Here is a 26,255-nt window from a genome sequence, read left to right as displayed (position 1 = left end):
AAACAAATTAAGCTCTGACAGTCTACACTTTACGCAGGTATTTTTTTTTATTCAGATACAAGTTAGCCCTTGACTGCAATCTCAGCTGGTGGTAAGTGATGATGCAGTCTAAGATGGAAGCGGGCTAACCTGGAAGGGGTATGGCAGTTTATTATTAAACCCACACACCTTTGGTTTCTACACGGCGTCGTACCGGAACGCTAAATCGCTTGGCGGCACGGCTTTGCCGGTAGGGTGGTGACTAGCCACGGCCGAAGCCTCCGACCAGACCTGACCAGAAATTATAAAATTCTAAACCCCTGCCGGGAATCGAAACCGGGACCTCCCACTAATAAGACAACAGCGGTTACCACTGCGCCAGGGAAGTATTCAAGGTATTCAGGGAACTGGTTATGAACCCAAACCGACCGAAAAGGTGTAGAGTATGGTGATTGGTGAACCATGAGTGGATACAGTAAACATGCGTTTGCAGTTTTGCACATATTTTTTTCATTTCCAATATATCTGTCTGCCATCGGCTTTCTAGCCATAATCAGATTTTGGGTAAGTGTGGTTTTAAAATTATGGCGTTTGCACATGACAACATTTTTACGCGCAGTCAATACGATTTTACGTAGGTACGCAACTTCTGCAGCGACTGGATCACTTATTGCGTCACAATGGATCGACATGATTTTTTGCATAGGTATACCCAGCTAAAGACCCGGAGAATACTTTAGAGAGTAGTTACTTTACGGGTGTGCGGTGCGTCCCGGCCTCATACCCCGATAGTAGTAGGTATTATTGGGGCATCTGGATCACAGGAGATCCATATGCCCCAATCTATTAGAATAGATGCCACAATCTATTAGAATAGATGAAATTTATCTATTTGAATCGATGTGAAGTAACAGATGAAATTGAATAGATGAAATTTTATCTATTCAAATAGAGCAAAATGTATTTAATAAATATAAGTTTTATTAGAATACAGCGCTACCCATCTATTGGAATACATGTAATTTAACTATTGAAACAGATGTAAATAAATAAGTATAAATAGATGAAATTGAACAGATGAAATTTATCTATTCACACTGATCAAAACGTATTTTAAAATAGATATTAGAGTATATTATACAGACCCTTAGTAAGAGAGCAGTTCCAAAACCAATCAGGAAAGAGGAATTTGAATGATTAAAACGTAGCTGTATCTAAGTATTCAAACAAATAAAACTTGAGTTCATTTGTTTATTATTGTTTATTTGATTAATATATCAATTATCTATTTAAATTGATTAATTGATGTATCTAATATATTTAGATTTCTTCTTTGTATATTTTGATCAGATGAATAAGTTTATATATTCAAAAAGGTCCATAATACAGAAAGATAATATACGAGAATAGCAAGACAGATGCAGTTTATTTATTAAAATTCACTGGTATAAGAATGATAGTTTTTCAATAGGTTGAACTAATCTATTCTATTTAAATAATAAGATATGAATAGAAATAAAACACTAGTATGTCAAAAAATTCATATATTAATTTAATATTATAATAATTCATTTACATTTTCTCGACATTATAAATCTTTAAAGAAATAAGAATATTACATTTATCCTACATTAAAGCGCCTGATTAAATTATTTTCCAAACACCATTTTTGTAGACAAATCACATTCCTAACAGCACAAATATCATTATGATACATGCAATAATATAAATCATGAGATAACAAATATTTTTGATGTAAGCTTATTAAACTAGGACAGTCTTTATCTTCTAAATTAAAAACAGAATTATTTTTAAACATTTTAAGTAACCATTCACTTTTTTCAAGACCTTTCACATATATAGTTTTGCCATCTAAAATCCTTTGGATGATATTTTTATAATTTTGGTACGGTATGTAGCCTTCATTCCAGAATATCCCTCTGTTTCTTTCAATCCAACATACTTGTTTTCTTACAGTTTTTGTTAAATCATAAAACGGAAATGGTGGTTTGATTAAGAAACTTTGTATGCGGTTGTTACAAATAATAGCTATTTCTTTTAAAATAAATTCATTTTTATCATTTTTAAAACCTTGGATATCTACTATAGCGTTCATGATAGTTTTCGAACTATATTACTTAAGGGTTTATACTCTATGAGCCGATCATTTATTATAAGACAATAGGCTGTAGTATTTTCGGGGATATCTTCAGAATTTTCTATTTCTATTCGCACGTCCACTGGCCCAGTTTTTAAATTTTCATTTTGTCTTGTACAATCAATAACAAACAATGGAGCTTTTTCTTTAAAGGTTAACAAATCAAGCAATGGGTCCACAGGGAGGTTGTAATAAGACTGACGGAATCTACTGTACATTTCATATAATAAACTGTATTTATTTTCATCAAAGTTTAGATTAAGAGATTCATACGGATAATATTGTGAATTAAGAAATAGTGTTACATTATTTGTCTTACAATGATCGAAAGAAGAACAATCTTTGGACTTATTATTTTTCCTGTTAGTTTGAAGACCAAAAATAACATACCGAGGCTTTTCCAATTGAGAAGCTGTCTTAATCGACCAAGAATGTTTTGTAGTTTTAGGCAAAAACGGATATTCATATAAATCCCAGTTTCTGAAAGCCATTTGTATTGGTTTGTCTTTTTCTAATATTTTAAGCAATGTAAGCCTTTCACGGTCTGATACTTTTACATGTGGGACTCGCCATTGTATTCTGTCTATAGTTAGTTGAACGTTTGTAGTATCGTCTATTTTTACACTATTTAGATTGGTGTTACTTCTGTTCAAAATAAGTTCATGTTTACAATTCATAATTATTTTATTATAATCTTCAGCAAATCCCAATATTTTATTTAATGGAATAATAACACTGAAACATCCATCATTACTTTTGATTCCTTTCAGGTTCCAGCCCCATATAGCCGCAACTTTACTTTGCCCCATATTCATAGACACATATGATTTTATTGTAGTTGTTATTCCAGCGTTCTTAACGCGCTCTATTTCAATACCGTTTAATTCATATCTTATGTCTTGAAATAAAAACATTATTGCATTGTTAGTAAACTCCACGGGTGCAGAAAGAGGTTTATGATCTTTGCCAATAATTGTTGCTTTTCCCTCAATGTATATGGAACTGCCGGATGGTAGAATGTAAATATCTTGCTGTTGTATTGGAATCCGAATCTCATCATTTTCTTTAAAACTATTATTATAAGGGCTATAAGTATGAATTTCATAGCTTTCGATCGAGTTATCATAGTGTGGTAATTCAGCGACCTTAAGTATATTCATATTTTGTATCCAAGTGAGCAAAGAAATTCCTTATTACTTTTTGTAAGCTTCTTGAGGGGCTTGATACGTCTGTGGCGTTGCACAACTCGGGGTTTAGTAATTCGTTTTACTGGAATAATTAGATTTTTATTGAATATTATCATTTTTGTTTTCGTAAATGGAGACGAAGATGAATACTCTCTTTTCTAAAGTCAATGCATTCACCGTGTTCATCAACAATTTTTATATTTATTGATGTTATAATATTTTTATTGACTGGAAAGTAAATAATGTTTTTTGGGACTTCCTTGTATCGATAACCAGGAGGCACGTTCGGTGCAAATTCATATATAACGTGAGATGGTGACCCGTTAGTATATGAGCCCTTTATTAAATCACATTCGATTCGTATCACAGATGAGGGTAGAATGTTGACGGTGTTCTCAGATTCATGCCATTTATTTGCATCTAATTTAATATTTTTAAAGCCTAATATACTGCCTATGCTGTTATCTATATCGAAATGCATTGTTTTAGAACAATTTACTAAACATTTTAAAGTATTATTATTAGGTTTAATTTTTATATCACAATCCGTTACATTGCTTGTAATATAATCAGCTATGTCAAATAAATCATAAGCACCATGTGGAATTTTTATTATTTTATCTTTTCCATAAGCAAATATATTGTTTTTTTGATTTATGTTTGGTATGGAATTGATGGCCGAGAAGTATATCAATCCACACTCATAATTATCATCTACATTTAAGGGTGGTTGGAAATACGTATCCAGAACGGACTTTTTTCCCGCGATGGTAATTGCTATACTCATTATTATGTATTAAAGAATATTTTACTTTTCCAAGCTATTTATTAACTCTGCATACTATTATATTTACACCAAAAATTATACAAAAATTTTAAACTCAAATGTCCACAATTATAAGGGTGGTCCCGCTGAATATTATTATAGTTATAATAAATATTTGATCCAAGATATTTAATTAATTCTTTTGGTGGTTTTAAATTACCATAGCTGTCAAAGTACTCAATATAATTATTACATTTCGCATAGGCTACCCAATGAGTACCAGGATTTATTGAATCATCTAAGTTAATTATACCACATTCTTTTTTGTGAGGGTATTTAGGTAACTCATCTCTCATAAATACTCCGCGGAAATGAGGGATATTTTGAGAATAATTCAAAATATCTATATTGGTAAGAGCTTTATTGGGTAGCCGAATATTTAGTTTTTTTTATCAGATACATTAATTCCAAAACCTTCTTTATATGTCTTAATATTCAACCCATTTCCAAAAGGTAAAGATCCAATTTTTTTATTATGTTTTTTCAACGCTTCCAAGCGTTTTTTCGCAACTTTATAATCATTAATGGCTTTGGTAATTCCCGCTGTACCGCCAGCTAAACTTCCAGTAGCTGATAATCCAGCGAATATAGGTATTAAAGGCATATAACCCCCCGTTTTCGGAATAGGTATAATGCGAGGAATTGTAATATTTGCACTCTTAGCTAGTTCCTTAGCTGCTTCTACTGCCAATTTTACGGCCAATTTTTTGCACGTTGGTTTAAGTTTCTGAAGATGTCTCTTTGCATGAGCTATTACGTATTTCAAGTTTTTCTTTATACCTGTTCCAGAACGAGTTTGTATACGTTTACTTTTCATGTGTTTTAAACCAGAACCAGTTTTAACTTTAGCTAACATAGCTTTATTAACAATATGTGCTGCTATCTTTTCTCCTAAACTAGCATCAGATGCCGTTGTGCGGTTTTTAGCCATTTTCATCAGTATGATATCAGCTTTATGACGATCAGTTAAATCTGATGATTTCTGATATGCTATATCATGCGCTTTACAATATTCATCCAGCTGGTTAGTACCGCTTTTATTATTGCGCAACTTTTCATTTAACCTGGTACCGGGTCCACAATAATTATATCCAGGAAGGTGAAGCTCGATGGGTAAGTGATTAATCAACCAATTTAAGATACTGCTCTTGACCATGCTCTTTGGTATACTAAAGGCAATTTATTAGACCGCTTAAATAAGTAAACAATAATTCAATCCTACAGAATGACATTCATCTTGTCAATCCAGCTATTCTCAACAGAAGGTAAACCTAACCATTTGACAAAAACTTTATTTCCTTTCCTTTTTAAAACTTTTTCTACAAGGTATATGTCCGGATGTTTTGTTTTCTGTAATTCTTGAGAATAAAATGACCCCAAAATAGGTTGACCTCTTGAATCTTCTAATAAATAAGTAATAGGAATTGTTTCATTCACTTTAATGATTTTAAATATTTCTGTTGACCAATTAGGTGTATATCCCTTTTCAAATGCTCCTTTATATTTACTTATACGTACAGAATCACCAACTTTCAATCGCCCCAGCTTATTTACAAGACGAGACTGACTTTTTTGTAGTTTATATCTTTCTAATATCATTCTCTTATTAATTGCATCCACTTCACATGGCTTCCGATTGATGGTACGATGATGAGTATTATTATAATCGTCAATGATCTTATCCAAGGTACCATCAACCCACCTATATTTTCCTTTTAGGCTAAATTCTTTATATAATTTTGACTTTAACGTTCTTATGAATCGTTCTGCAATTGATGCTTTCTTTGTAGAATACGTTGAATAATGATTTATTTTGTAAGAATTAGTCAACTGTTTAAATTTATCATTATAAAATTCGGTACCAAAATCAGTTTGTAAGTTTTTGGGTATACGACCACCGTTAAGCAATGTTTTAAACGCATTACACACAACCTCCTTTCTTTTATATTTGAGTGGATATGCCCAAGCATACTTTGAAAATGTATCAATAACCACCAAAATGTATTTATAACCTGAATTTTCTCTTGAAACAAACTGCATATCTATTAAATCAGCTTGCCATAAATCATCTATATCTTTCATTATTACTCGCCTTCTTGGGAAATGTACTCTAGCATACTTATGGATTTCGTTTATCACATCTAATTTGCTCATTCTTGATCTTTTTCTTGTTATCGTTCAGTTTTTCTAAATTATTTACCCTGGTTATCATTACCGTGACTAAGTCATTTATGGTTGTAATTTTTTTATTGCAGTCGGTTATAAAGTTGTCAACGTATTCTTTCGTAACACTATCAGATGCATTTACAGGAATATGTAAATTGGTTATTATTTTATTTTCAGCATCTAAATTTCCATCATTTAATATCTTCAGAGCAAAGTTATTTGTAACAATATTATTATGAAATTTGGGTTTTTTATTCAAATGATGCCCAAATTTATCAACGTTCATGTTGAAGTATTAGCTGCATACTAAAAGAACTGTGAAATATACCATTACTTTTGTTCTTTGATGATACCAGCTTCTCTAAGTTCTTCTATTATTGATATTATTTCATTATCATGGCTAGTATTGCCAGCATTTTTTGAAGCAATAAGCAATTTTAACCTATCGACTAATTCATTCGGATCATCCCAATATACAAGATCTGTATTTGGTTTAAATTTTTTTTTAAGAGTTGATAATGTGCCACCCTGTTTTGAACTAATTTTAGAATCGAAAAATAAGGGTTTTATTATTTCTCGATACTTAACACCTTTATCTCCTTTAATTTGTCCATAAGCATGATAGTCTCTTTTATGCGCGTTAGTGTTATATAATATATCTTTATATACAAGTTTGTCTTTGTCTTGTATAAGCGACAAATCAGGTTTCTTACGTAGTAAAAGTTCTTTTAAGCCAGGAGTTAATTCATATGATCGCCCACCAATGTTTAGCATAATAGTTTTATCTCCCATTAAAGGGTTTTCAATTTTAGTAAATCGTACCTCTGAATTTCCAATCATTATGTTTTTATCGCTTTCCTTTCGTATTCCAAATGGAATATCCATATTGTCATAAATATCGATAATATCATCTTTTTCTAATGAAATGTCTAGATCTGTATATATATTTTTTTCGAAACTGTCAATTTTATCTTCATTATTATTATTAAATTTGCCAGTATGTGAATCGTATTTTTTTTCATTTAGATCTTCATTTTCCATGATTTTACTTAAATTTCCGTGAGACATCTCTTCATTTGGTTCTTTATTTTTCTTTTCCTCTTTACACGTAGGTTTAGAGGTATCAACTAACACTTTTAATGGCGCTGTTATAGGTTTCAAAATCCTATTCAGATTTAAATCTGTATGATCATCTACGTTACGCATATGTTTTAATTTATTTTTTATAGAATTAACTGATTGTAATAATTGCTTTTTTAGATTTTGCTCCATTATACCAAACTCATGTACGACAGTTCAAAGATTTTTTGTCAATGATTGCTTTTTATGTTTTTCCAATATTTATATGTTCATTGTAATTATAAATATTATTTAAATATAATAAAGGTGTCAAAAGTTTTCCTATATCTCCCTTTGTTCATATTACAGTCTTTATTAATTACTAAGAAGTTATGTGGCTCCTTCCACACCGTTGTACAAACTTCTTTAAATTTGGACCATGATATATCCGAATTAATGTGTTCTTCGAATACGTGTTTAAGATTGACATCATCTTGTTTAAATAAAATCAGTAAATTTGCATTGTCACGTAATAATTGTTTTGGGATTTTGGAATAAGTTTGAGTTAAATAAAAACAATCTAGTTGCTTGTGTCTTCCCATCGCAAAGTGAGTACGTATATTTGTTTGATCCTCACATGCGACGTCATCGAATATGATTACAGAGTTTGGTAAAGCTTTATTAGGATGAATAATGTTACTGCCATCAAAAACGAAAAAATTCACTTCCGGAATATTTTTTAAAACAGCAGCTAAAAATGTGTACTTAGGTTGAAACGCTGTTTTAGAATATAAATATATATTTTTAAATTTCAGTCCATTAGAATGTAATAGCAAATTAAGCATAACATTTGTTTTTCCACAATTTGATGGTCCACAAATTATACAACGAATAGAATTGGGTAAAAGTTCACTATGCTTTACACATAATTTGTCTTCACATAATTTTATAGTATTTATATTTAATGAAAGGGGTTGTTTAATCAACTTCATCATACCATTTGATTTATAATCCATTCATCCAAAGTATTTATAGTTAAGCTATGTAAAATACCAAAACCATATTATAAGGGAAGTAAAAATCAAAATAAAATAAGTTACAAATCATTTATTCATAAAAATCTTATTAACAAGCATCATTCATATTTTTATATTTGTACTACATGAGTAACTGAAAATATACATAATTATAAGAACAGTATGCAGGTAAGTAGAATTTCTTACACTATAAAATTGTCTTTGCATGCCCCCAGGGTAAGGTTTCTACTTGATTCGATAAAATTTGACGTTTATCGTCATTCCTGTTCAACACAATTTTATTTATTTGTTGAGTATATAATACATGCTTTATAGATCTTATTATATTCATTTTGCACCTTAAAGTTTTATCGTCTCTCAAAGTATCTCTGTACTTATTTAAACTTAGACGTTGACTAATACATTTAGAAATACCTTTTGCTTTCTTTACTTTATGCTTTAAACTATTTATATAGTAAAGTTTAGCCCTTAAACCAATGAATTCTTCTATGATGTCACCTCCTAACTCATCTTTAAACAGACCAGGCACTTTCCCATTGATTAAAGGAATACCAAAAACATTTAATGCTGGATAATTGCTTGTATCAAACTTACAAATATTTTTCTTAATATCTTCGTAAACATCTCTTGTTTCTATGAAGTATATTAAACTATCTGTATCAGTATAACATAATTTTGCTCTTTCAGAATAAAGTTTTTTCACAAAATTGTAATGAAACTTATAAAGATGTTCCTTTGCATATTCTAAAACGGTAAATCCTATATAAATCGGTCTATCAAGGATTATTTTTTCTTTTTCTAATTGAATGGCTACAAAATTTTCAGAGAACACTGAAACATTTTTTAAATTAGGGCGAGCAATTAATTTTTCAGCAGAAAGGCATTTTTTCGTTTTGTTATCATTGTCATTCCATTTTGTGACTAATTTAACATTAACTTGTTTGCGTTTATTTTCAATAGTTTTGCCAAAGACTGAGTTGTTTAATAGTTTAAAAAAGTCTTTTTCGAAATCAGATGTAGCTGACTTTCTTAATCGTGTATTTAAATCAATATATTTCTTTAAAAAGTTTTCTTGGCGGAAACATAAAATACGATAACATTTCCTTAATATCAGACCGTTTCTAATACATTCTTTTAAATGCGTATAATGAATTACATATTTATATTTATCATATAAATTCGCAATTAATTTTGAAGTCTTTCCTCCTGGTGGAGTGAATTTTTCCACGGCAAATGGCAAATCTTTATGACCGTCGTGTAAAATATCAGGATAAACAAGGTCTACTTCTAAAATATATCCAAAATCAGAATCGTTAGAAGTATCAGAAAGATCAAAACTTGCTATTTCTTCTTGGGATAAGAAACGGAAATCAGATACCGGTATTTTTTTAGTCATAGCATAACCATAGAGATTATTGCAATCTAGATAAAGCAAATAAGTAGAAGGTTTAGAATCATTATAATCTGGAAGGTATTTGTTATTAGCTTTAGCATGTCGAAGTGAACATTGTGCTAATCCTCCTCGAATACCTTTTTCAACAAACTCATAAATTTCTAAATCATCGATCAAATCTAATTGTATTCCAGTAGATAATAGCATTGCATCCCAACTTAAACCAGGAGAAGACATATAATACAACGGATCCAGTTTATAATAAAGCAAACAGTTTTTTCTGAAACTTTCAAATATATCACATAATAAGACAACATCACTCTTTAAATACAGATCTGTGTAATCACCAAGCGAATGAATATCAAAAGTTTGCCATATCAATTTAGCACGTTCATAGTCATCATCACTAATATGTTCTAATTTTAAACTATTATAAAAGTTTTCTTTTGGTGGTAGCTGGATTTCCTCAAATTTGTCCCATGAATCAACGTAGTCATAGGGATAAATTCCCTTTTTTCTTAACAAGTCAAACTGTTTTCTAACGGGGAAACATTTCTTAAAATGAATTAGATCGTTTTTTGATAAGTTGTTACTTAGTATTTCTATGCTTGAATTCAGAAATTGAAATGAATCTATAAATCTCATTTTAAAACTCTCATTATTACAAACTGGCACAAATTTTGTTATCGAAAGATATTTCTCTTTGCTTTTAGGGATGATTTCAATTTTTCCCGGATGCTCGGCTAATTTCTCAATAAACAGATGACTGTCATAACCCGACAAATTATGAATAACAATTGGTACATATGAACACTCTTTATACAATAAATTACAGTACGAGTGTGCAGCGCCTCGGTACTGTCCAGTAATGTGATCATGATCTAGGACTCTATCATCGAATAATAATTGGTCACAAACGTGACAATTAACGGCGTTTCGAAATTCATCCGCTTGAGTTTTTGTTAAGGGTAACATTGGTTTTTTATCCGACAAAATGTTGTGAATTGTTAGTATCTCTTCAATTAAATATTTTACAAACTTTTCTACGCAATCTGAACCTCTGTATGAAACATACTTATTTAAATTTGAATCATACGAACAACAAACATAAAATCCGAAACAAGAAGCTTGATGTCGTCTGACCCTGTGTGTGCGCTGGGTAGATGTTTTATGGGGATCATCAACGCGAAGCAATACACTTTCAAAATCAGCGTAAATGACAAATTTCACTTTTTGTTTTCTTTCGTAATTCTTAAATTTTAGTTTACTGTTCTTATCCGGTAATTCTGTAACTATTTTTGAACAGTTATGTTGATCATATTTGATTTTATTACAGTAAAACTGCAAACATCTATCACATAAAAACATTTTACCTTTATGCTTAGTGTTCTGTTTACGTACGAGACGCAGAAGATCTTTAATAAGACAATAATGTCCAATTCCATTTTTTTCAATGTATAATAAATTAATATGATTTATTTTTTTATTCTGTGTGACATACAAAGGTCCAGTTACATTATTTTTAATATCTAAGCCATATACTTGAATACTTATACTACTGTTATTTTTTTCAAATAAACTTATGTCTTTTGAGGATGGTGGAAATGACATTCCGCTCGTATTAAGTATATCTGCATAGTTCGGATATGAACTGGTTCTGCATACATTATGTTTTGATGGAAACAAAGCAGCAATGACACACCACAAAAAACAGTGATTATCATTGTTTTTAATATTTAAACAACTCTTGGTATTTTTAATTTTTGTAGGTAAATCAATGTACATTCCACCTCGTAAAGGATTATATTTACTAATACTAATTTCTAAATGACTTATTGAGTGAATGGTCCAGCCCGATTTCTTGTGTTCAAATTCGGACATGTTACTTGTAAGCGCGCTTACGAGATTATCATAAAAATAATATAAATCTGAAGTACAAAACAGTGTTTCGTATTTAGTACTAAATGATTTGAGTTCCATTTCATAGGACTCGGGTAAAGTATAATATGCAAAAAGTTCAAAATAAATCTTAATACATTTATGTTCATTTATTGATGTTTTAATTAGGTTTAAAATTTTCGTTTTACTGTCGCACATAAAGGAATCTGGGTCTAAATAATTCTCTTTTTGTGGGATATTCAAACGATAAGTGACAATTCTATTTTTAAAAGCAGTAGTAATTATTTCTATATTTTCAATATCCGTTCTAACTAGACATTTAGATTTATGAATTGTTGTTCTTAAATGATGTGAAATTTTATTTTTAGGTATTAAAATATTACATTTCTCACATTCAACCATCTTTGTCTTATCTTTGAATTCACAACGTGGTGGTTCAACGATGTTCGTTGTAGTAGCTGTAAGAAATAAAACACAAATTAAAGAGCATAAAACATTATTTTAATTGAATAACAAAAAAGATAAGGAATTATAATTATTTCAATTGAATATAAAGGAATACAAAAGAAGGAATATAAAAATGCACGCCAGATTTTACAAACCCTTTATTAGTACAAACTCGTAAATGTATCTAAAATAAAATATAATAACTCTCTGCATCATGATGCTTAATGCCGAGAGCCCACCAAGCTTCGTGAATTCATATTTAAAAATATGAATTCACGAAGCTTGGTGGGCTTTTCTTGTATTCTTTTCGAACTGCCGCTATGAATTGGGATAGATGGCGCCAGGCTTCTGTATCAGTATTAGTTCTGTTCTTAACTGTAACAATAGCCTGACGCCATCTATTCATTGGTGGAGTGTTTTCAATTTCGTTGCAGTTATAAATTTTTAATTCGATATAATGAGTCCCATTTTTCGACTCAATTAATTGTCTGCTGTGCCCATTAGCCACCCGCCGTGTGATATAACTTGCTAGCACCGGTTTTGCAGTGGGAGCTGTCGGCATTTTTTCACCTTCATCCTCGGAGTCACTGCCAAACAAGTCGACAGCGGTTATTTTTGCTGCTTTTTTCGAAGTATTTGCACTCGCTTGTTCGGTCTCTCGCCTCCTTTTCTTCTTACTATGAGATGAGGATGAAGATGAGGTATCGCTGCTCTCGGCACGCGGAGAAGGGAACAGCAAATCAGCGTTGTCAGACCTGTAATTAAAGAAAAATGCTATCATTAAAACAATTGAATCGAAGTTTTAATTTTAATAAACCTGAAATTAAAATGAAATCGAGAAATCCTAAGAAATCTACAATTTTATATTTATTAAATTTTTAAAATAAATGGAATAGAACATTAGTAACTTTACACGCTTTTGAATAATCGGTAGGTAATGAATAGAAGAAAATATTCCCTCCTCCGTTTCATTACCTTTTATTAAAATCACCTATAAAGTTACTTACTTACTATTAAAAAGTATGTCTATTATAATATATACTTTACTATAAAAATAATTCAATTAAATATATAGTACTTCTATATTCTATTAAAATACTTCTATTAAAATTATATATACTATTTGGGCTATAGGTACTTTCAATATACAATTACAACATATTACAATTTAAAACATAAACAATAATACAATTTAAAATTAATGGAATTGAACATTAGTAACTTTACATGTTTTTGAATAATCGGTAGGTAATGAATAGAAGAAAATATTCCCCCCTCCGTTTCATTACCTTTTATTCAAAACACCTATAAAGTTACTACTTATTATTAAAAAGAACGTCTATTAAAATATATACTACACTATAAAAATAATTCTATTAAATATATAGTACTTCTATATTCTATTTAAATACTTCTATTAAAATTATATATACTATTTGGGCTATAGGTACTTTCAATATACAAGATAAACATGATTATGTAATTAAAATGATGTCATATTCAGAGTACAATGATTTATTTACAAAATATAGCAGTAAACGTAGGTATGTACTTACATTTTAATTTTGCACAGGAAAAACTTCTGAACTGCTTGACTTGAGGAGTTCTGCACGATGAGACTGGTAGCGAGGGAATAAGATGATCCTCATGTGTTATGAAAACTTAAATAGTTCTGGAGACATGTAAATGTGTGAATAAAAAAAAGCATCACAAGCATTTTCCCTAAGGTGAAAAATGCTAATCAAATTTAACACTTAAGGTGAAAGAAATAACGAAGTTAGAGTTAAGATATGAATAATTTTTAAATTTAGACTATGATTTGCCTCTGGTTTTCTTTTCTGCCGCATTGGTAAAGTTTGTATGGTAAAATGTTCAACTAACAAAAATAAATACCAATTTATTAACATAACAATATTTCCATGTATCTTATGTTTTTCAGCCGGGTTTGGTTGTCATAATTAAAAGTTTCTTCCTTCAAATTAGTTTGAAAAATATTCAATAAACGGATATACACTTACATTAAAGTTACTCATAAAGGAATTCCTCTAACCCATTGGCGAAATCTTCGCGTCAGCGTAAAATTCAGTAAAGCCATACAACATCTCGCCTCTGGTTCTTCTTTCAAACATACCACTTAAGGTTTGTATGATCAAATATTCAATGAACAGACATATGCAACAATTATTATCCATAACAATTCTATTTGATATTATATTATTGTTTGCAGCCGGGTTTCCTCGTCATATTTTTAGTATGGTTAGCTTTGTTTAACAATAACACAATCATCATCATCATCATCATCATCATCATCATCATCAGTATGATGGGTTGATTTTCAAAAATCCTTTCTTAACGGATGGCTACGTCATAATAGCTATCTGCATGCCAAATTTCAGCCCGATCCGACTAGTAGTTTGAGCTGTGCATTGATAGATCAGTCAGTCAGTCAGTCAGTCAGTCAGTCAGTCAGTCAGTCAGTCAGTCAGTCAGTCAGTCAGCCAGTCAGTCACCTTTTCTTTTTATATATTAAGAAGCTAAAATGTCAGCTGAATCATAATAACGAATCGCCTGTCAGCACATTATTCAAATCAGCTCCATAGTTTAGGCGCTACGCTGGAACATACATTAATACAAATACATACAAACATACATACACTGCTGAAAGCATAACCCTTCCTTTGCCTTAATCGGTTAAAAATATTCAATGGGCGGACAAATTATTTTATATAGTTAGTAAAACGGATACGTACAAGAACAATGGGGTGTCGAAATCATCGCGTTGGGTGGCATTGCATTGTGTTAATAAAAGCAAGCTTTCACAGCAATATATCTCGAATAAAAAATGTTATTCAAATTTAACACTTAAAATTAAAGAAATAAGTTCAATTATAGAATATTAATACGATTGACTACTGCACCTACCTACACCGTCGGCTCACTACCGAGCACGGGTCTCCTTTCAGAGTGATAAGGTTTTGACCTCTACTAAAGAAGTCTACCACGCTGGTCAAACCTAACTTTCATAATATCGTCATCATGATCAACCCACCGTCGGCTCACTACCGAGCACGGGTCTCCTTTCAGAGTGATAAGGTTTTGACCTCTACTAAAGAAGTCTACCACGCTGGTCAAACATAACTTCTCATAATATCATCATCATCATCATCATCATCATCATCATGGTCAACCCACCCGCGTCGGCTCACTAGCGAGCACTGGTCTCCTTTCAGAGTGATAAGGTTTTGACCTCTTTTAAAGAAGTCTACCACGCTGGTCAAACCTAACTTTTCATAATATCATCATCATCATCATGAACAACCCACCATCGGCTCACTACCGAGCACGGGTCTCTTTTTAGAGTGATAAGGTTTTGACTTCTACTAAAGAAGTCTACCACGCTGGTCAAACCTAACTTTTCATAATATCATCATCATGATCAACCCACCGTCGGCTCACTACCGAGCACGGGTGTCCTTTCGGAGTGATAAGGTTTTGACCTCTACTAAAGAAGTCTACCACGCTGGTCAAACATAACTTCTCATAATATCATCATCATCATCATCATCATCATCATCATGGTCAACCCACCCGCGTCGGCTCACTAGCGAGCACTGGTCTCCTTTCAGAGAGATAAGGTTTTGACCTCTATTAAAGAAGTCTACCACGCTGGTCAAACCTAACTTCTCATAATATCATCATCATCATCATCATCATCATCATCATCACTGTCGGCTCACTACCGAGTACGGGTGTCCTTTCAGAGAGATAAGGTTTTGACCTCTACTAAAGAAGTCTACCACGCTGGTTAAACCTAACTTCTCATAATATCATCATCATCATCATCATCATCATCATCATCATCATCACTGTCGGCTCACTACCGAGTACGGGTGTCCTTTCAGAGTGATAAGGTTTTGACCTCCATTAAAGAAGTCTACCACGCTGGTCAAACCTAACTACTCATAATATCATCATCATCATCATCATCATCATCATCATCATCATCATCATCATGATCAACCCATCGTTGGGTCACTACAGAGCACGGGTCTCTTTCGGAGTGAGATGGTTTGGCCTCTACTAAAGAAGTCCACCACGCTGGTCAAGCGCGGATTGATAATATTATTATAATTGTTGTAATTATTTATCAATATTTTTAAGATAGGTATGTATTTGTAAATCAAGTCAAGCTTTGCAGCCGGGTTTCGTCAATAAAATATTCATTAATTAAATCAGTTCGTAAAACGTTCAATAAACGGACATGTAGATACATGCCCATTACTCATGAACATTACTAGGAATGAAATTTCGAAATATCAAACAATGATCGTTTAGGATGTCACATGAGTAGGTACCTGAAGCTCTCTACGGTGATACATGTTTTTCCAATAATTCGATTTTTTAAATCTTATTTAAACATTTACTACTTCTTCAATATTCGCTTTCATCACAACGGACGTGTCACGATGTCCTCAGTAAGTAAAATAATAAATTTTAACATTAAGTATAAGTTTTTTAATTTTCTTTCTATTTTTATCTATGAAACCTAATAAATACTAACAAACTGAAATCCTCTAAGAAGTTTAGAAGACTATGTTTTATAATACTCCTACTATTTAGATAATAGATTTCGATTGTAATGGATTTTAAACTCAAGTACTTTTCTAGGATAATGAGGGCCTCTTCAACTTCGTGGAAAGAGTGCAGTCTGAGCCATCAAGCAGGAAAAGAAGAAATAACGATGATCACCTCTATACATATATCAAAGTCCCTGTGCGAGGAACTAAAATTGTGAAAATAGAGATATTTGATGTAAACAATAAAGACATCTGTACTGACCTAGAAGTTTCAGTGCAACACGTAGTCACATGTGGACTTTTTGACGATCTTTATATTAAAATCAAAGAAATAATAGCACAAATTCAACAAAATATAGGTAAAAATATCTCATAAAAACAAATTTACAATATTAAATTTAAATTTAAATTTGGATTACTTGTGTTTTATTCTACCTATTTAAATAAGTGAATTGTAATAAATAAATAACTAAACTCCATCTTTTAGTGTTTTATTATTCTAATAGATATTTTGGAATTACTTGAAATTTAAACAGATAAGTGATATATCATTTCAAACTTTATATTTTAATAAATGAACTCAAATTTATATTATTTTGTTTTAGTCTTACGTTTCACCTACCTACCTATCCTTTCAAATTCATCCATCCTAATTAAGCGGGTTAACAAATAGATACATTTTGATCAATGTGAATAGGTAAATTTCGTCTATTCAATTTCATTTATATTATACTTATTCATTTACATCTATTTGAATAGATAAATTGGATCTATTCCTAATTGATTTTAAAATACGGTTTGTTCAATGTGAATAGGTAAATTTCATCTATTCAATTTCATATATTTATACCTATCCACTTACATCTATTTGAATAGATGAATTGGATCTATTCCAATGGATGAGAAGCGTCGTATTCTATTAAAACTTATGTTTAAGAAATACATTTTGCTCTATTTGAATAGATAAAATTTCATCTATTCAATTTCACCTATTCATTTACGTCGATTCAAATAGATGATGTTTATCTATTCTAATAGATTGTGGCATCTATTCTAATAGATTGTGGCATCTATTCTAATAGATTGGGGCATATGGATCTCCTATGATCCAGATGCCCCAATAATACCTACTACTCCCGATTTCCATCTCAACCTGTCGCGTTCCTACTACTAAAACTTTTTGCCATTTTCTTAACAACAACGTGTATTATGCAGTGGCAGTATAATTCTAAGGCTTTTTATACGAACCAGTAAAAACTGAATAAAGTTATAAAAAAGCTTCGCCAAAGAGAAGCTTTAGTGAAGTTGTTTTTACAACTTAATCTATTCAGGTCAAGTTGTGCTTATAGAGACGGGACACCTCAAAATATATTTTATTTCAGACTTGAACCTTTTGTTAATTTTATAAAATACTAGCTTATGCTCGCGACTTCGTTCGCGTGGACTACACTTTCAAGCCCCTATTTATTCTTCTAGTGTTGGACTGGCCCCTAAATTTTAATTCGGAAAAGGGATTTAATCTGCTTACTGATAAGTGCAGGATTTTTAAATAATTCAGAAAAAAAATCGTATATGTTGGGTAACAAAAGAAAGAATGAATTATTTCTCTTGGTGGACGATAAATAAGATTAAAATTACAGGATGCGGAGGATCCGGACTCCGGAGGAAGGAATATAAATCATTTGGAGAACGAAACCACGTTTACCCAGCTTTAACACAATCTACTTACAGTTTATAAAAAAAACCAATGGTAATAATTCACCGTTCCACGCATTTATATATTCAAAAATATCTATTCAACTATAATAAATCGCTTCGGATCCTCTTTTTCGATAAGTGACAAATCCCAAAAAAGTAGCCCGTTTTAATTCAGGATAATAAGCTATTCAAGCGGGTCAGTCACTGCATCAAAGCTCACATCCAAAGTTGCACATTTATAATAATATTACTAGCTTATGCTATTTACACAAATTTCAAACCGCTACTTCAACCCCTTAGGAGTTGAATTTTCAAAAATCCTTTCTTAGCGGATGCCTACGTCATAGCATATCTGCATACCAAATTTCAGCCCGATCCGTCCAGTAGTTTGAGCTGTGCGTTGATAGATCAGTCAGTCAGTGAATCAGTCAGTCACCTTTTCCCTTTATATATTGAGATTAGGAACAGGAGGATATTTGCCGTTATATCTAACTGATTTTAAGCACCAATCGCGGCATTGTTAGTTGTTAACTTAACAGAAAATGTGTCTGTCAACATTTATTTTCTCTATAAGGAACATTTTCACCATGAGACGGCTAAATTCAACTCAGCATTTCTTCACCGTTTCCTATTACATATTTATCAAGATTCTGCACACACCAAACATTTTCTTAATCAGAAACTTGGCAAGTCGAATACAATACCTCGGCGTAACTTAGTGGGGGTCGTAATCTCCGCAAACAGGGTTATTGCTCCCGTGAGTCAGTCGGAAAACTAAGTAGGTGCAAAATAGACTACGCCACCGATCAAGTAGTGGATTTTATTGGAATAGTTCCGAAGCATTTCAACTTATCCAGATTTATCTTGCAAAGAGTGATTGATCGACTGCCTGGAACATCAACACCGTGCTGAGATTGCTATTACGTGGAATCAAGATGCTTTGAAGCTATAATACAACCTACAGATAGATTTATAGACTACCTGGATTTATTTATTGTCTATCAAAAACCTGAATTAAGCCTCAATAGCTCAACCGGTAAAGGAGTGGACTGAAAACCGAAAGGTCGACGATTCAAACCCCGCCCGTTGCACTATTGTCGTACCTACTCCTAGCACAAGCCTGACGCTTAGTTGGAGAGGAAAGGGGAATATTAGTCATAATTAACATGGCTAATATTCTTTTTATAAAAAAAAATAAAAAAAAATCTTTTTAAGGGATTCTACAAGAATCTTTAGTGTCAAATAAACTTAGAAAATGCAGAGTAAGTACTAAATTTTTTAATTATAAAATTTAAAAAAATAATTTTATAAAAAAGTGTCTAAGGTGAAAGATCAATCATAGCGCAATATTATCTACATAGTAATTGTAGTGAATCAAGTCGTCACGAAATTTGAAAAGTGGATAGAACGTGGTGCACTGAAATCTGGCGTGGTGAGAACTTTATTGAGTTGGAATATAAATAATAAAAATAAAAGACAGCACAAAGAAATCAATGCTTTAGGAGAAATTCTGAAAAATATTTCGAAAAAACCAACTATAGAAATTCAGCTCTTTGATTATGAGATCTGGAGTCCATCTTACAAATGAGGAGTACCTAACCTATTGCGGGATATTAAACCATCATTTAAATCCTTTCTGTTTTTAGTTGATGTACTTATTACACAACGGTGGAAGTGTAATTTAATTATCATAACAATTTAAAAACTGGATTTCAGCCAAGCGATTTCCAAAATCAAGTAACTTATAGTGACAACGACAAGAATTTCAATTTGTGACTGCTCTGATAGCCAACAATTAAGCTCACATGATTTTGAGAGGTTTTAAAATCGAAATATATAAAAGAAACGGCGACTGACTGACTGACAGATAGCTATTATGACGTAGACCTAAAAAGGGGTAAAATAGTGGTTTGAAATTTGTGTAGTCCACGAGGACGAAGTCGCGGGGATGAGCTAGTAAAATATAAAATGAAATCTGAATAAACGTCTAACCAACCCATAACATAGTCTTTCATAGGAAAAAGCAGGTTCCTATTTCTTTTCCTGAAGGTAACATGAAATGTATCAAGTCTGTGAAGGTAACATGAAATGTATCAAGTCTGTGAAGGTAACATGGCGGTGTGCTTAGGTTCGCGGGAGATATCTTTCAACAACACTGACAGGGACATTCGCTATAATATCTTATCACGAAATATTTTTGTGTAAGAACCTTTGCTGTCTACTCTATAAGGAAAGTTCGCTACAAAATAGAGCGAAATATTTTTTTATGTTATCTAATACTTACAGAATATTACATCAAAATAGGCAGATCATAGGCAAAACACGGGTTTGTGATCAGCTGCGCGATTGCGGGAGAATGACAGCTACAATGTCACGATCGCAATCATCTCTTATTGGTTAACGCTCGCTCACTATTGGCTTCAATGCGTTGTTGCAACAAGAATTGCACAAATTCAGTCAATCAGAACAATTGAGATTGTAATCATGATTGATGCAGGTTTTAGAGAATCGCCCTACTGATTTATAGACATTGACAGTAACAGTGATGTGACAACCTGACATAAGGCAAAAACCGGACTTAAAAAACTTCAATTTTATCTTCAACACGTAACGCTAACGGACAGTTAGACATTAATTTTCCACACACAAAAAAGGAAACAAAACTCAAGATTGCACTCAAACCATCGGCGACAGCCAGGAAAAAGAAGTTTTCAAAACCCACCAGCACCTAATCTACAGCCTAAGGTACGAACAGAGTATAAACCGTACCAGAAGACGTGTATCTATATCATGAAGACACATTTTAAATCATTACTAGATGTAGTGAAAGCACTTAACTCATCAATTTCAGCCTTTTTCACGAACACGTAACAAACAAATCTTTTCTTTTAATAATAACGCAATTAAGTATATAAAAACTACAACGGATGAACGAATTTTACAAAAACAATTGCGTTTGTAACGTACGAAAATGTTTTATATCATTATTATATTTTTATACAATGATATGATAGCTCTATTATGTAATTATCTGTAAATTATTTTGTGCTTAGTGTTTCTAGCTATGAACATTCTATTTTTGTATTATGAAGATGACATTGCTTTTCATGTCAGACTCATCATGGCACCTACCTGTCAGCGTTATTCTGGAATGCTGCATGTGCATAGTACCTACCTAATCCAGCGCACAGCTGACCTAAGCTAACCTGACGAGCACCAGCGCTACTCGAAAACGATCATACATATTGATCTGTCAGCACCATCAATTCGTGTAAGAAGAAAATTAGCCTAACTGTCAGCACAGATGCGCAACTACAGCAGCAAGACTAAACGAACTACGATTTGTAAGGCAACAAAATGCATGAAACATCATCACGCATGCGACGATAACTGTGAAAACTACGTGTGAAACTGTAAACCCCTGCCTAGTTCCTACAGTTTCTTGTATTACAACTTTTAGAACCATTGCCGTCATGCAGTCTATCAAGGTCTTAAGAAAAATAAGGAATGTTCTTGTGCAATGATATCAATAATTATTATTTCTAATTTAATCTAATAAGTTTTAATAGTCAATCTAAACACCAGATAAACCCAGAACTCTTACCAAAACTTCAATAGTCTCAAAGTCTCCATGTTGTTAAGTCCAGGTTCTGTTCCCTATATTATTGAAATTCACAAAATGAAAGTCCACTAACCTGTCTGTCCATAGGCGAAGATACAAGCATTGTATCCTTCGAAAGCGTTGTCGAGGATGTCTCGACCGAGACATTCGAATACAGTCTTTTGTGAGGCGAAGTGGGGCAGCGTGGGTTCTAAGGAGAAGAAACAGTGGTCGAACGCGAACGTCTTTGGTTGTTTCCTGAAACAAAAGGAGAATCAGATTTAAAAATCATGATCATCATAAGGCACGCTGACTAACGGAGTCTTCTGACACAGATAATAAATAGATAATAAAACCTTGAGTTTTTACCGACTGAAAAATTGCCCGCCTTGACTTGTTGCAACTGTATCGCTATAAATTTAACATGTATCAACATGTTACAACAGCGATGAATCGCTATTCGCTGGCTCGCGTACCTTCGCTCACGATTCTGTATAGCTAGAATCGCGACACTAGCGATACAAAAGTTGCCGTGGGCAATGTCCGTAAGATGTTGAAATACACAGTCACTATCTGTTGCCCGCAACTTCGTCCGCTTGGATTTAGGTTTTTAAAAATCCCGAGGGAACTCTTTGATTTTCCGGGATAAAAAGTAGCCATGTCACTCTCTAGGTCTTTAACTTTACCCATGCAAAAAATCACGCCGATACATTGCTCCATTACAGCGTGATTAAAGGACAAACCAACAAACAAACACACTTTCGCATTTATAATATGGGTCGGGATTTTAACACAATAAGTAATTTGTTATAGCAACATAACATATTATGCGGCCAACTGGATGACGCGATTGGGAATATTTATCATGTTAAACAACTTGTACCATGCCATATTTGGATTGGACCACAGAAGGTTTTTCACGATTATGATATCGCCACAAAGGCATAAATAACTCGATCTCGAAATCCTTCGGGACTTTTGTCTCGATGTAGAGGAAACCGTAATCACATATAGTACAAGGTTGTTTCTAAGTAATTAAGGCCGTACGAAGGCGTTACCACTGGACTTGACTCTGTGGTAACCATGCACGCTATATAAGCAGCTTAAATAAAAGCTGCTTAAAATATAACGTGGCGTGTATTATGATGGCATTATGTATTCGTTTCCGTATCATTTTTGCTTCATCCTCTTTACTCCTAACCTCAAAAACATCAAAGCATTCATCGTTTCCCAATGCCAACGCCGTACAACTCGCAAACTATTCCTATAGTCATACTAGGTATGTCATGTTAAGTATAATCCTATAACTTTATCATTTGTAGTTCGCGAGACACGAAGGCACGGATGGCTTAATTAAATTAAGCTAATGGATATGCTCTACACGTCCTTGTTCATATACTCGTATTGTTATCTGTAGACTGTCATATGTACATGACATATCTAGATTTCTATGACACGCTACGTATTATCTTTTTACGTAATCTTTTACATAGCATCAGTGAAGTTCTAACAGTGCGTAAGTCAAAAAAGTCTACTTTACAGGAGAGTGTAAGTAGGTAATAAAACTGTATCAAATGTTATTCAACCCTTGATGTATAATATTTTAAAACGAAAAAGGATTTAAAATGAAGTTATTGACGAAATAAGAGACAATTGCAATTGTGCATTGTAAGGTCTACATCTCCTGAGTATGCTCCGGTGTCAGGCGAAACGAAACGTGCGTCGAGTGTGTTTTTGGATTTGCGTGGTGGTGCGTGGTGGTGGTGCGTATTGCTTGCCTGGATTCCTGCATGTTTAGCAGTGGAAGGGCGGGCGGTGCATTTCGCATGCTGCATGTTGCACCATACAGATTCGAACTGTTTCAGCGGATTATAGCAAATTAAGCTTTTAGTTCGTTGAAATAAGAGACGTTTTATTAAAATATCTTTAACCATTAAGGTTTTGTCATTACTTCAACGAATGGCTTGTAAAACCCGCCAAAAATGACTTGTTTGAACTTCACTGGCGATAGGCTTTTTCGGACCAAAAACAAAAAATTGGCTGTGGCTTAAAGTTTAAACCAGTTATAATCCACCATAGTGATCATAAGATTTGAATTAAATATATACGATAGAGTGAAGCTAAAATACGAGCAGTTCAACACCCACTAACTATAATAAGCTGTAAGTGTAATATTTTCCAACCAACGATAAATAAGAAAATAATCTCTCCGCTGGCGGACCGCTAATAACCACAGTATAAGGTCGCCGCAGGGGGATTATGGAAACTAAAGCACTACCATTTTTCATTTTCCGAGAGCTGCTTATTAGGTAGGTATCTATATTAATATCTTTTGATAGTAAAATTCACTGTAAACTAATATTTTTACTTGTAAGAAAAATCTTTTTGCAGTTTTGCAGTTAATAAGCATTGTGTGTCTTCAGTATTTCTTCTTGTTCTATTACATTTTACTAACCCGAATACTTATTATTTCTGATTATTGCATCTCTATCGGATTATTTAGCATACAGTAGGTAGGTACTTTTTTATTTCCTAACTAGAATAAAATCTCGTGGGAACTTTCCGATTCCTAGAATAAAAAGTATTCGTCCGTCTCCAAGAACTTATCTGTCTCAAATTTCGTCGAGATTGGTACAGCGATTGAGCGGAGAAAAAAGACAGACATACACGATTTCACTTTATATAGTAGAATCTATACTCCGTCAAAGTACAACCTATAAGTTTGACAGAGTTGATACCTTGTCTACAGCAAAGGCAATTAGTAAGGCTCTATTTCACGGAACAACATTTTCGAACTGTAGTAATAACAAAACGGGCAATTACTTAAAGTACTTCATTACATCTGTCTTACAAGTCCTAATTACACGGTGGTGTTAGTTTAAACACACGTTAAGAAGCCATTAAGTGAATTAATGGGAACCGTTTTCAGTAATAAAGCCTTCTATTCACGAGCCGGCTGATTGGTTCACCACCGGCTGCGCTGCGACTTATCCTTGTAGGCTTATAGTAGCTGATGACTTGCCGCGGCTTTTCTGAGGAAATTTCTGAAAATCTTTTCTAATTAGGGGTCTACGTTACAAAGGGAACCTCTGCAAAGTTTCCTGTTTCTAGAATGAGCGGTTTGAGCTATATACCTTGACAGGACAGTTAGTTTTTTCTTTTATAAGGAGTATAGACAAATGCTTATACTTAAAAATCACAGCATCACGAAGCTGTGTTTTGTAGGCTGTGCTGGTTGGTTCGGACATGTAGGTCATGACGTGTCGATGCTCGATACCAACTACCTACCTTACACCTACCTAATTTTACGTTAGTACTATTATATTACTCTGTGCTAATACGTCGCAAGGCTACCGTGCTTGACGGGGTCACAAGATTAATAAGCGAGTCCACTGAGCCCTCAGGCTTCGAGTTGGATAGAATCGGGCGCAATCCGTATAGTGAATGCCGCACTTAAATTGTACAGACGTTGCCGCAAGATTAAAAACGGTTGGTGTAGTTTAGGGAGGTCATGACCCGCCCTTTTGTTCTAATCCCCTAGAGTGGCACATTTAATACGCTTAATGGTTTATCGATAAGAATACTTCGACCTACAATTTCAACCATTTTTCTGGACCATAACTAATTAACTACTAAGGTGCCTACTTAACGAAATATTATCCTTTTTTTTGAATTTTCAGAAGCTTCACCTGAGTGAAGCTAGAACGAGTCAGCTAGTCTAACTAAATACAAATGGCTTTACCTAGTCACTGACATACATCGCAAAATATCGACAAATATACTCATCAGTCATCATTTTACCATTTATAAACAACTAACATCTAAAAATACGAGTCAGTATTTATATCCACCTAGATGATACCTGCGTCTTCGTTCGCGAGGATTTAGGTTTTTAAAAATCCTTAAGTAATCTTCTTCCTTATCCTCATTGATTTTCCGGCATAAAAAATAGTAAATGTCAATCTCCATGTCTTCCATAACCATGTAAAAAATCACATTGATCCATTGCGACGTGATTTAAGGACGAACCAATAAACAAACACCTTTGCTCTTATAGGGAGTGAAAGCGCTATTTTTTATTCTCTAACCTAAGTTAGCAACGCAGCTTTACTACTCTGTAGAAAGGAGCTGAATGACTCTACAGAAAGGATTGCTCGTTTCTTCAACTCTCCTCACAATAGCGATAAATGAAGAGAGAGACTGCGGCGACGCGAAGAGCAACGGGGCA

General features: G+C 33.0%; 2 protein-coding genes across 14 annotated transcripts in view; both read right to left on the bottom strand.

Annotated features, from left to right (window-relative positions):
* The window catches only part of Khc-73 (Kinesin heavy chain 73), a 213,525-nt gene that overhangs the window by 92,060 nt on the left and 95,210 nt on the right, over positions 1-26,255 (bottom strand). For all 12 annotated transcript variants that reach the window (XM_069505128.1, XM_069505136.1, XM_069505152.1 and 9 more), the window contains exon 3: positions 22,122-22,285. In XM_069505128.1, coding sequence (XP_069361229.1) covers positions 22,122-22,285 — 164 coding nt within the window. The remainder of the gene's footprint in view (positions 1-22,121; positions 22,286-26,255) is intronic.
* On the bottom strand, positions 5,247-15,639 carry LOC138403773 (uncharacterized). Of its 2 annotated transcripts, none has more exons than XM_069505594.1 (3): positions 13,708-15,639; positions 12,722-12,906; positions 5,247-12,162 (listed from the first exon to the last, which is right to left on the bottom strand). In XM_069505594.1, exon 3 carries the CDS (start codon positions 7,586-7,588, stop codon positions 6,647-6,649), a length of 942 nt encoding a protein of 313 aa, XP_069361695.1. In that variant the 5' UTR covers positions 7,589-12,162; positions 12,722-12,906; positions 13,708-15,639; the 3' UTR covers positions 5,247-6,646. The 2 variants fall into 2 exon arrangements, 1 of the variants encoding a protein (XP_069361695.1); XR_011237936.1 differs by lacking the exon at positions 5,247-12,162 and having other exon boundaries at positions 12,169-12,906; positions 13,708-13,823; positions 14,170-15,639.

This window comes from Maniola hyperantus, chromosome 2 (assembly GCF_902806685.2).
Source record: "Maniola hyperantus chromosome 2, iAphHyp1.2, whole genome shotgun sequence".
In the NCBI taxonomy this organism is placed as follows: domain Eukaryota; kingdom Metazoa; phylum Arthropoda; class Insecta; order Lepidoptera; family Nymphalidae; genus Maniola; species Maniola hyperantus.
Note: the sequence above shows the minus strand (reverse complement) of the source record. Positions and strands in the feature narration are given on the sequence as shown.